This window comes from Arachis ipaensis, chromosome B10, assembly GCF_059453495.1.
Source record: "Arachis ipaensis isolate K30076 ecotype BB chromosome B10, ASM5945349v1, whole genome shotgun sequence".
Taxonomy (NCBI): domain Eukaryota; kingdom Viridiplantae; phylum Streptophyta; class Magnoliopsida; order Fabales; family Fabaceae; genus Arachis; species Arachis ipaensis.
In genome coordinates this window covers 93281055-93291599 of record NC_142435.1, presented here as the reverse complement: position 1 = coordinate 93291599, position 10545 = coordinate 93281055, and the positions used below count along the sequence as shown (strand labels likewise).

Sequence of the window (10545 nt, the reverse complement as noted above, 5' to 3'; positions counted from 1 at the left end):
GAATGTGTGCCTGACAACCACCTCCGTTCTACCTTCGATTGAATGAATATCTCTTGGATTCCTTAATCAGAATCTTCGTGGTATAAGCTAGAATCCATTGGCAGCATTCCTGAGAATCCGGAAAGTCTAAACCTTGTCTGTGGTATTCCGAGTAGGATTCAGGGATTGAATGACTGTGATGAGCTTCAAACTCACAAGGGTTGGGCGTAGTGACAGACGCAAAAGGATCAATAGATCCTATTCCAGCATGAGTGGGAACCGACAGATGATTAGCCGTGCGGTGACAGCACACCTGGACCTTTTTCACTGAGAGGACGGATGGTAGCCATTGACAACGGTGATCCACCAACACACAGCTTTCCATAGGAGGAACCTTGCGTGCGTGAAGAAGAGGACAGGGGGAAAGCAGAGATTCAGAAGACAAAGCATCTCCAAAGCTCCAACATATTTTCCATTACTGCAGAACAAGTATTTAATCCATGCTCTTTTATTCTTCGCTATTCATATTGATAATTATAATTGATTTCCTGACTAAGATTTACAAGATAACCATAGATTGCTTCAAACCAACAATCTCCGTGGGATCGACCCTTACTCACGTAAGGTATTACTTGGACGATCCAGTGCACTTGCTGGTTAGTTGTGCGAATTTGTGAGAAATAGTAATATTGACATTGACATACACAAATTCGTGCACCAGACATGCTAATGTTTAAGTGAGGGGAGATTGATAAACTACTATTTTATAGTTTATCTTGTACCAAATTGAGTGGTTTTTATCAGTTCTTCACACACTTATTCATACAAATTGCATGGTTTTACATTTCCTTCCTAATTTTGTTCCATGATTGAAAACTTGCTTCCTAAGCCTTTAAATTGTCAATTTTTAATTCTCCTTTATACCATTCGATACCGTAATCTGTGTGTTAAGTATTTTCAGGATTTATAGGGCAGGAATGGCTTAGAGGATGGAAACAAAAGCGGAAGGAACACAAGAAACAAAGGAGCTGACCAGCGAGGATCGACGCGCACGCATGGCTTACGCGTGCGCGTGACTTGGAGCATTTCACAGCAACGCGTACATGTGACTGACGCGTACGCGTGACCAGCGAAGTCGCACAGCGACGTGTACGCGTGACTGACACGTACGCATGACAAGCGCAGAAGACCAGCGACGCGTACACGTGACCGACGCGTATGCGTGACCGACGCGTACGCATTCCAGAGCGACGTGCTGCATTAATCAGAACTCGCAAGGGGCGATTTTGGGCTGGTTTTGGACCCAGTTTTTGGCCCAAAAACACAGACTAGAATCAGGGGACAAGGAGAGACTCAACACACATTCACTTTCACTTTAGTCTAGTTTTAGTTTTGGAATTCGAGAGAAAAAAATGCTACTTCTTCTAGGGTTCTTCGCATTCTTAGATTTTTAGTTTTTATGCTTTTGGATTGGAGATTGAGAGAGCTACTTCTACCTTCGATTGAAGTTTTCAACATTATAGTTTGCCTTTCTATCACTATATTCTTTTGTTTTCCATTTAATTTGCTCGTGGTCATATATGGATATTGTTGATTTTGGGATTTATTAATGCAATGAACAATTTTCACATTTAATTTCATTTCATGTTTGATTTCCTTCGATTAATTATCAGCTTCAAAATTTTCTTTTATTAATTTATTTTAATTACCATGTCTTTCATCTACTCCCTTCACATATTTGTGAAAATGGCATTCATGCTAATGGAGTAGAGCTCCCAACTTGACTTTGGATTTGATTAATAGGAAACTCTTGGGTTCAAAAACTCGAGTATTAATCCGTAATTGAAAATTGCTGGCTAACTCAGTTTTCACTAACTTTAATCCTTCCTTGTGAAGCGATTAGGACTTGTGAATTAGAGTTAGTATTAGTTACTTGACTTTCCTTTATTAGTTAGAGGATAACTAAGTGAAAGCAACAACCTTTTACCATTATACTTGGGGAATTCAACAAGGATAGAAACTCCGATTAATCTTCCCCTTGTCAAGGCCTTTTATTTCAACTATCTAATACCTCTTGTCATTATTTGCTGCTTTAATTGATCGTCATTTATTTTTCCCGTTCTCAACCTTAAAAATTTCTCGGAAAATTTCTGATCAATAATTTACACTGCTGTGTCAACTCTTTGGGAAACGACCTGGAAATTCTACTCCCAGTTAATCATTCTTAAATTGTGACATCTTCTAAATTGATAATGAAAATTTCCTTGGTTAAGACTGTGCTTACAACGCAGTTTTTACTGGAATTTCTTAACCGGCATTTTTTCATCCATCACCCAACCGCGAGTGATGCGATATTCTATTACGCTTTTGTTTTGCTTATCCTTCAAAGCTCTTAGTTATAATTTTTTGCAATTGTACTTATATACGTCTTTTGTTTTAGAGGTCGTAATACCTCGCTATCTCCGATTTATGACTTAAACGTAAAGTCCTATGTGGTAGGGGTTAATTCTTAACTCTTTTGTTAGTAAAGTAGAACTGCTATTGATTATTGTGCTTGTAACTTTTACAATTCTTATTCTAAATACTTGAGTTCACAAATTTTTCTTAAATACTGTATAATATTTATTACCAATTCTAAATACTTTTACAATTCTTAAATACTGTATAACAAAGCTACTTGAATAATATAATTTTTTTGTTCAAGGTAATATTATATGATGTTTAATTTTACATCATTCAAAATAAAATGATGTATTAATATAAAATCTTATTTTGTGTACATACAAAATATGCCAATAAATTATCCACCCATATATAATAATATTAAAATACAAAATATAATTTAAAAATATTTTAAATAATATATGTATTTATGTCCAACTACATAATATTTGATTTAGTAGCTACTTTTTTATGTGCATATAATATTTTTGGTATTAATAATTAGGGTGCTCACCAATCAAATTGGATATGGCCAGAATCTCAATTCGATTCGTACTAAAATCATCGGATCAAATTCAATACCCGAATTTTTTGCTGCAGATCCAATCCACACATGTGGATCGGATCGGATATATCAGGTTAAATAATAAAAAAAACAAAAAGTAGAAAATATACCTAAAAATTCAAAAAACTAAAAAAAATCAAACTTTTTTCTTAAAACAAGAACCAAAGCCAAAATTCAAAGAGAACTAAAAATTTCATAGTTAATAATAGCACCAAATTTAAAATAACAATAGTCATATAGATCTTTTGTAATAATAGTACCAAAGAAAATTAATACCTAATAGTATCTAAATTCACCTAATTGTATTTAAATTTAAAATAAAAAATTAATCCAGATGCAGAAGGAAAGCCAGAAGCTAGAAGTTAGAAGTAGAACAACAAGGAGACGAGGAAGAACGCTGGAACAAAAGCGAAGAATAGAGGTTGAAGTCAGAAGTAGAACGACGAAGAAGCAAGGAAGAACAAGCGGTGAGGCCGAGAGACGAGCGACGAGCAGCAATGGCAAGCAAAGAGCAGAGGACTATTGTTACAAAGGAGTGATGTGACTGAGGGAGAGAGGAATTGGTGATGTTGGTGGTGCAAATGAGTGATGTGATTGAGGGCACATAGGACAGGGCTAGCGGCGCAGAGGTCACCTCTGAGAGGACAAACGCAATATGGATTGAACAGAGAACTAGTGACAAATAGTCTCCGACGAGCAGTCTCTAGTGGTGGTTAGTGAGAGAGATCTCAAAGAAGAGGAAGTGTGGTGAGTGGGTGTGAGCGAGAAAGAGAAGCGCCAAAACTGGAAGGGAAGAAATTTGGTTTTGTTTGATTTGAGAAACTAACACATACATATTATTTAATTATTAATGTGCAAATCTATAGATTAGATACACACATATATATTATTTAATTATTAATATGTGGATCTGTAGATCAGGTCTGTGGGCATTTACATGAAATTTGCAATTCAATTTTATTAGTGTGTGGATCGGATCTCTATCCACAACTTTTGAATCAGATTCGTATGAATGCTGTGAATCTGTTGATTATATCCAATCCATATTCACTCCTATAATATATAAAAAATGGATATTGTCCTTTTATTTTAATAATGTCACTTATTTTATTTTATAAATTTATACAAAATATAATGTAAATAAATTATATATAATTATATATAGAGTGCTATTATCAAAAATAGGAGTTACAATATTTTTTTTAGCATATATTCATGAAATTTATAATTATAAAGCTATTTAAAATCACTGGCATTTATGTTTGTAAAATATAATTGAAACTTTGTTGAGAGGAAGTGTTTTTATCCTATGATATCTTATATTTGAATGTTCAAAAGAAAAACATTGTTCATTATGTTATATTGTTTTTTTATTTTGGAATTCCTTTTATTATTTCCCTACTTTTTAATTAAATATCTACATGTTTTTTACCGTTTACAATTATAACTAACTTAATTAATTTAAATTTAAAATGAATTTTATATAACATATTTCGTATTTCAAATTTATAATAGTATTTTATATTCATGTACCATGTATAATATAATACTCTAACAAAAACGTGCAAATTTGACGGTAGCAAGTAGGTCGCCATGGTTGACTAGTAAAACTACACCTCTCTTTGAAGTGGAAACTTGGCTGCTATTATAATTTATAAGGGTCCAATACAGAGTCCCAAAAAACCAGTATTTGTTCATAGCAAACCTACAAAAATGGATACCCAAGTAGCGCCATTTTTCCTTCTCCTCCTCCTTCTCTTCACCATTTTGGTATCTGGTACTGAATCAGCATCGTGCCCGTTTAATCTCAACTACGTTGACACCTTATCATGGGACACATCAACATGCAGAGACCCAATCGACACACAACACTGCTGCCAAACCCTGTTGAGTCTTATCGGCATTGGACTCTCTCAGCACCTCAAACAAACCTCCCAGTTCCAACTCCAGGATAACAATACTTCCGCATCTTGCTTATCTGAATTCAGGTCAGGGACGAACTTTTTTATGAATATTAGAAATTATGTATGATTAGCTCGGTCATAAAAATAATTTTGTTGAGTTTGATGTTAATAACAAAATTATTAATTTTTTTGGGTGATCTCACTGTTTCAGATCCAAGCTTTCACCCTTGTTGCTGAACACATCTATGGTGTCCACATGCTTCCAGAACTCGGATTTCGTCTCGAATTCTTCGAGTTGTGCCGGGATTGAGAACATCCAAGATTGGAGGCAGAAGGTGGGGTTAATCTCCCCACTGGACACTTCTTGCAGTGGCGACATGAATGGCCAAACGCAGTGCAGCATTTGCACGGACGCGGGATTCAAGGTCACTGCAGACTTGAACCAAAAGGACCCAAATTCGACCAAATGCTTCTACTTCACAATCTTGTATGCTGCTGGTGTTGTTAACCAGTTTGGTCCAAGCAATTTGGGCACGGCTTCTTGCATTCTGGGCTTGCCGCTGTCCACGAAGAAAGGGTCGTGGAACAAGGAACAAGTTTTGAAATTGGTTTTTGGGATATTGGGTGCTCTTGGTGGTGTTATTCTCACTTCGGTTCTGATTGTTTTGTTTAGAAAGTGGGATAGGAGGAGGAGGGAGAACCTTTATCACAGGTCAATCGAAAACAGCGTTAGGAACAGCGTTTTGCCCAATGCGGGGGCGAAATGGTTTCATATTTCAGAGCTTGAACGAGCCACTAACAAGTTTTCACAGAGGAATATGATTGGTCAAGGTGGTGATGGGGTAGTGTACAAGGGGACTCTTTCAGACGGCACTTTGGTTGCGGTTAAAGAGATTCTGAACTTGGAAAGCAAAGGGGATGAGGAGTTTTGCTATGAGGTAGATATCATAAGCAAAATAAAGCATAGAAATCTTCTTGCTCTTCGGGGTTGTTGCGTCACGAGCGATAACTTGAAAGGTAAGAGGAGGTTTCTGGTTTATGATTATATGCCTAATGACAGCCTCAGTTACCAATTGTCCATTGCTGGTGCTAATAGGCTAACATGGCCACAAAGGAAGAGCATAATTCTTGATGTGGCTAAGGGGCTTGCTTATTTGCATTACGAAATCAAACCCCCGATTTATCACCGCGACATTAAAGCGACCAACATACTTCTTGATAGCAAGATGAAAGCAAAAGTGGCGGATTTTGGATTAGCAAAACAGGGCAGTGAAGGCCAGTCTCACCTCACAACAAGGGTGGCTGGCACATACGGTTATCTGGCGCCAGAGTACGCGCTATACGGCCAACTAACAGAGAAGAGTGATGTGTATAGTTTTGGAATTGTGATCTTAGAGATCATGAGTGGGAGGAAGGTACTAGACACGACGAATTCGATTTCAAACGTGGTCTTGATCACGGATTGGGCGTGGACGCTCGCGAAATCAGGTCGGACGGAGGAGATTCTTGATGAGTCAATAAGGGAAGAAGGGCCAGAGAAGATCATGGAAAGGTTTGTTCTTGTTGGGATTCTTTGTGGTCATGCAATGGTTGCGCTTAGGCCTACCATTGCTGAGGCAATGAAGATGTTGGAGGGTGATATTGACATTCCTGAGTTGCCAGACAGGCCGGTACCACTTGGTCATGAGTCGTTTCGATCTTCTCTTCTCTTTGGATTGCAAAGAAGCGGAAGGTCCATGCCATATCTCTCATCTTATGAAACAAATATGACTACGAGCACAATGTAGGGATAAGCACGTGGATTTACTACGTTTGACTTGGCCATTCCCTTGATTAAAATGATTGTGACATACGCTTAAGTTGATGACTCATAAGCAAGATTTAGAAAGAAATGTAGATTTAAGATTTACACTAAATTAAAATTGTGTAGCTTTAGGATAACAAATTTCAGTCCAAACATGATATGTGAAGACTCAAATTAGCCTTTAAAACAAGTGCCACAAATATGTTGATTTTTTTTTCTTTTCGATTTCTTATCCCCTTGTGTATATTTGTAATATGATTACATATTATACTAGTGTGCCTCCTGCGCTCCGGCTGGATTCTATGGTCATTCTAATTTGTTATGTTTATCTATATTTTGCTTACAAAATAACCAATATATATATATCCTTTGTTGTGGTTATCGTATTTAAATCTCCTTTATTAGATTGATATTTAATTTGATTACTAAAAAATCAATCTATAAAGTTTAGAGTGGTTAATATTTTTTAATATTTTAGTTAACAATAATTTATATTTTTAAAAATTTTTTAATTAGTATTTTTTAGAATATATTCTTGTTAAGAAATTATTTAAGTTCCTAATTTGTTTGTGGCCAATACATATATTAATTATAAATTTATAATCACAAATTATACTACTTTAAATTAAATTACTTATATAATGGTAATTTCATTTATTGTTATAAATGCTAAATTGAATAAGTCATAATTACTTTTAATTTTGAATTAAATGAGAATAAAACTAGATATTATCTTTTTGGGCTTTAGATACTACTTTTATTTGGGCCTTAGCGTTTCTTGGGTGTCATGTTCAAATATAAATAGTAACTTCAGGATTTTGGTCCCCAATATACTAAAGCCGCCTCAACAACTTTTTTCTCATCAGAAAAGTTGCAATTCAGCCCGCATATTAGGGATACAAAAGGTTTTGGTTGAGGAAGACTAGACAAGTCTTCCATTAATTTCTAATTTCTAATTTCTATGAGTAAAGGTATGTGTTTTGAAGGTTACCTGTAACGTTGATTTGGGTCTGGACGTGAGGTCCAGATTCCTTGTGGGGCAACGTCTGACTTGTTCTCGTACCAAAGTGCCGTCGTCCGAATTCCTCGTGATGAGGTGTGATTGGTACTTGCAAGAGACTCCAATGCTTAAGTTAGCAAGGGTTTTAGGCAGGTTTTTAGTAGATTCGGACGTGTATATACCTGAGGAGTATCAGTGTATTTATAGTAAAGTTGTTAACCACCTTTGTAGGAGTAGTTCCACCTTTATTGGTGGATATCTATTCCCTTTATCTCGGGAGCTTGTTAAGATCTATCTTTTAAGAAAACAGAGATATTAGGAGAGATTCGGGGAGGTAGTTACTTGTAACCGCTTATCCGATCTCTTTCACCGTTTTCCATTTTTTCAAGATTTTCTTTATCTCGATTTGTTTTGAAGAGTTTTTTGGCAAAGAAGATCATCCGAGATTTGCTATTTGACGTGCCCCTCCTTTTTTCGAATCTCCTCAAGGTTGGTGTGTTTTTTACTTTTTCTAGTAATCTTGTACACTGTTGTTGTGCAACTTTTTTAAATGGTCCCTGAATAGTAGTATTGACACCGGGGTTTTACTTTTTTTTTTTTTTGTTGACACTTGTGTTTTAAGATTGGGTTGTTTAACTGTTGTTGCTTTGTATATTGCTAAAAAAAATCCTTTTCCTTTTGAATCGTTTTTACTAATTGAGATTACTGTTGAATGTTTGCCTGCATTTCTGAAAATCTTTAGGGATTGTAGCCGTTTGTGAATGTTGAATGTATTTGGATTGCCCCCAATGGTGTCGCTGCCGGTAGTATAGGAGGGACGCCATTTTTCTGCTTTCTGTTCTAAAAAGATTTTCTTGAAATCGCGTTTTGTATTTTGTTGCTTTTGTCCGACTTCTTTTTACTGTGGTTGATCTCTATAGTGATGACTTATTTATTTTGTTTTTGTAGGTGTAGCTTTTATGTCTCGGTCTATAATTGTCAACATGTCATCAAAGGTCCCACCTTCTTTGTTATCTTAGGTAGATAGTAATGTCTTTCTTCCTGTTCTTGTAGTTGACCAAGAGTACGTTGATGAATTCTGTAGACACCATAGAATATGTGAAAGTCAGGAGGATGAGTAGATGTATGAGTTAGTAGTGTCAGATCCTGAGGAGAGAGTGTGTTTTCCTCCTTTAGACAACTCGGAACGCCCTTTTTCTATGCATATGATTACTTCTTTAAAAAATTAGGCATTAAACTTGCTTTTTCTGACTTTGAGACGAACATCCCCTGGACTTGTAATGTCGCTCCAACCCAGCTTCACCCGAATTCTTGGGCTTTCCTCAAAATATACCAACTTCTGTGTTAGGAGCTCGATGTCTGACATTCTCTCAATGTCTTTTTTCACCTTTTTGTCTTGACCAAACCCGGGTCTTCGAAAGGGAAGTCGTCTTGGTTTTACTTTCGTGCTGTTCAAGGTGGGAAGGTCTTTTCCATTTTTGAAGAATCATTTAATGACTTCAAAAACTATTTCTTCAAAAATTATTTCTTCAAAGTCCGAGCTGTAGAGGGTGTCTGACTTTTCTATTTGGATGAGAATGATGAACCTTCCTTTCCACTACATTGGCAAGAAAAATCCGTGATTAGCCAAGTAGAGTGTAGATACCCTAGATGAGCTTGAAAAGTGTATGTTAGACGTGTTGGAAGAGTGTTGGGGCCAGGCTCCTCACTTGGATACTAAAAAGTTCTTAGGGGAACCCAGTTTGCTTCGATTCGAGCTAGGTAGCTTCCCGACCTTTAGCTTTATGATTTTTGGTTGTAATTTGTTTTAACTAAGGTGCCTTTTATTTTTATTTTGCAGAGACCATGGCTCCAAAATTTGCAGCGATGAAGCAACTACGCCAAACTTGAAAAACTATAGTGGCCCGTGCTATTCCAGAAAAAGAAGTCGGGGAGCTTCCATCCGACCTTCACTGAAGAATTCAGACATGGGTTCCTCAGCTCAAAAGAAGATCATTTTGTTTGGGTGATTCCTGACTCTCCTCTAGAGAGTGCAGTTGTCCCACCTTCTCCTTGATCTTCAAAGCAACCTCTCAAAAAGCAAAAAACCATTGAAGAAGGGAGTAGTATATATGATAAAGGTTTTGACGGGTTGGCCTGGAGTGAAAAAAATATTCTTCCTCACATCCGCATCAGTATGGATGGCGTGGCTATTCAGAGCCACCTCCAACTTATGGCCCTAAACGAGATTTGGATAGCGGGAGTTGTGCTTCTTTGGCCAAAGAGTTGAAAAAGGCTCGCATTAGTGCTAGCCAAAGCTCTCTTGAGGCTATCCAAGCTGAAGTAGAGAGGCTTAAGGAGATCAAGAGGGAGTTGGAGGAGGAGAAGGCTAGACTGGCGTCCGATTTGGAGAAGGCCAGGTCTCAGGTAAAGAAGGCAGAGGCAACCGTGACTATGGCAGAGGGGGTGAAGAAAAGAGCTGAGGAGAGCTACACCAGAGTGTAAAGGGAGCAACTTGACCTTCAAGAGGAGTTGGAGAAGGCAAAAGAGAGGTACGCCACACTTGAAGAGTCCGTTGTCGAGGTAATGGACGAAATGTTTAACAATCCGAAGGCTTAAGTCCAAGTCCTTGCCCCTGGGGTCAATCTCTCCCTATTTAGCGAAGGCAACATAGTAGTTGATAGGAAGATCGTCCCCGCCCCTGAAGATGATGAAGAGCCTTTACCCTAGCCAAAATCTTCAAGTACTAAGGTCAGGCAAAGTTCATAGGCTCCTGACTTTCTCCCCGAGGTAGTCAATACCGAGCTCCCTCCTTTGCCTCCTGGTGCTATCCCGGTCATGCCGGTTTCTATTCATCCTCTGACTCCTCCTG

At 37.4% G+C, this 10545-nt stretch overlaps 1 protein-coding gene across 1 annotated transcript; it reads left to right on the top strand.

Annotated features, from left to right (window-relative positions):
• The first annotated feature begins 4563 nt into the window (after positions 1–4563).
• Positions 4564–7003, top strand: LOC107623694 (putative receptor-like protein kinase At1g11050). The gene is made up of 2 exons (XM_016326042.3): positions 4564–4974; positions 5102–7003. The coding sequence occupies exons 1-2, from the start codon at positions 4700–4702 to the stop codon at positions 6675–6677; spliced, it is 1851 nt and encodes a 616-aa protein (XP_016181528.1). The 5' UTR covers positions 4564–4699; the 3' UTR covers positions 6678–7003.
• The last annotated feature ends 3542 nt before the right edge of the window (positions 7004–10545 follow it).

What these genes read in the sequence shown, in the direction of transcription:
- LOC107623694 (XM_016326042.3), top strand. Translation starts at nt 4,700, where the DNA reads ATGGATACCCAAGTAGCGCCATTTTTCCTTCTCCTCCTCCTTCTCTTC. An exon ending in TCTTGCTTATCTGAATTCAG is followed by an intron (nt 4,975 to 5,101) that starts GTCAGGGACGAA and finishes TCACTGTTTCAG; the next exon opens with ATCCAAGCTTTCACCCTTGT.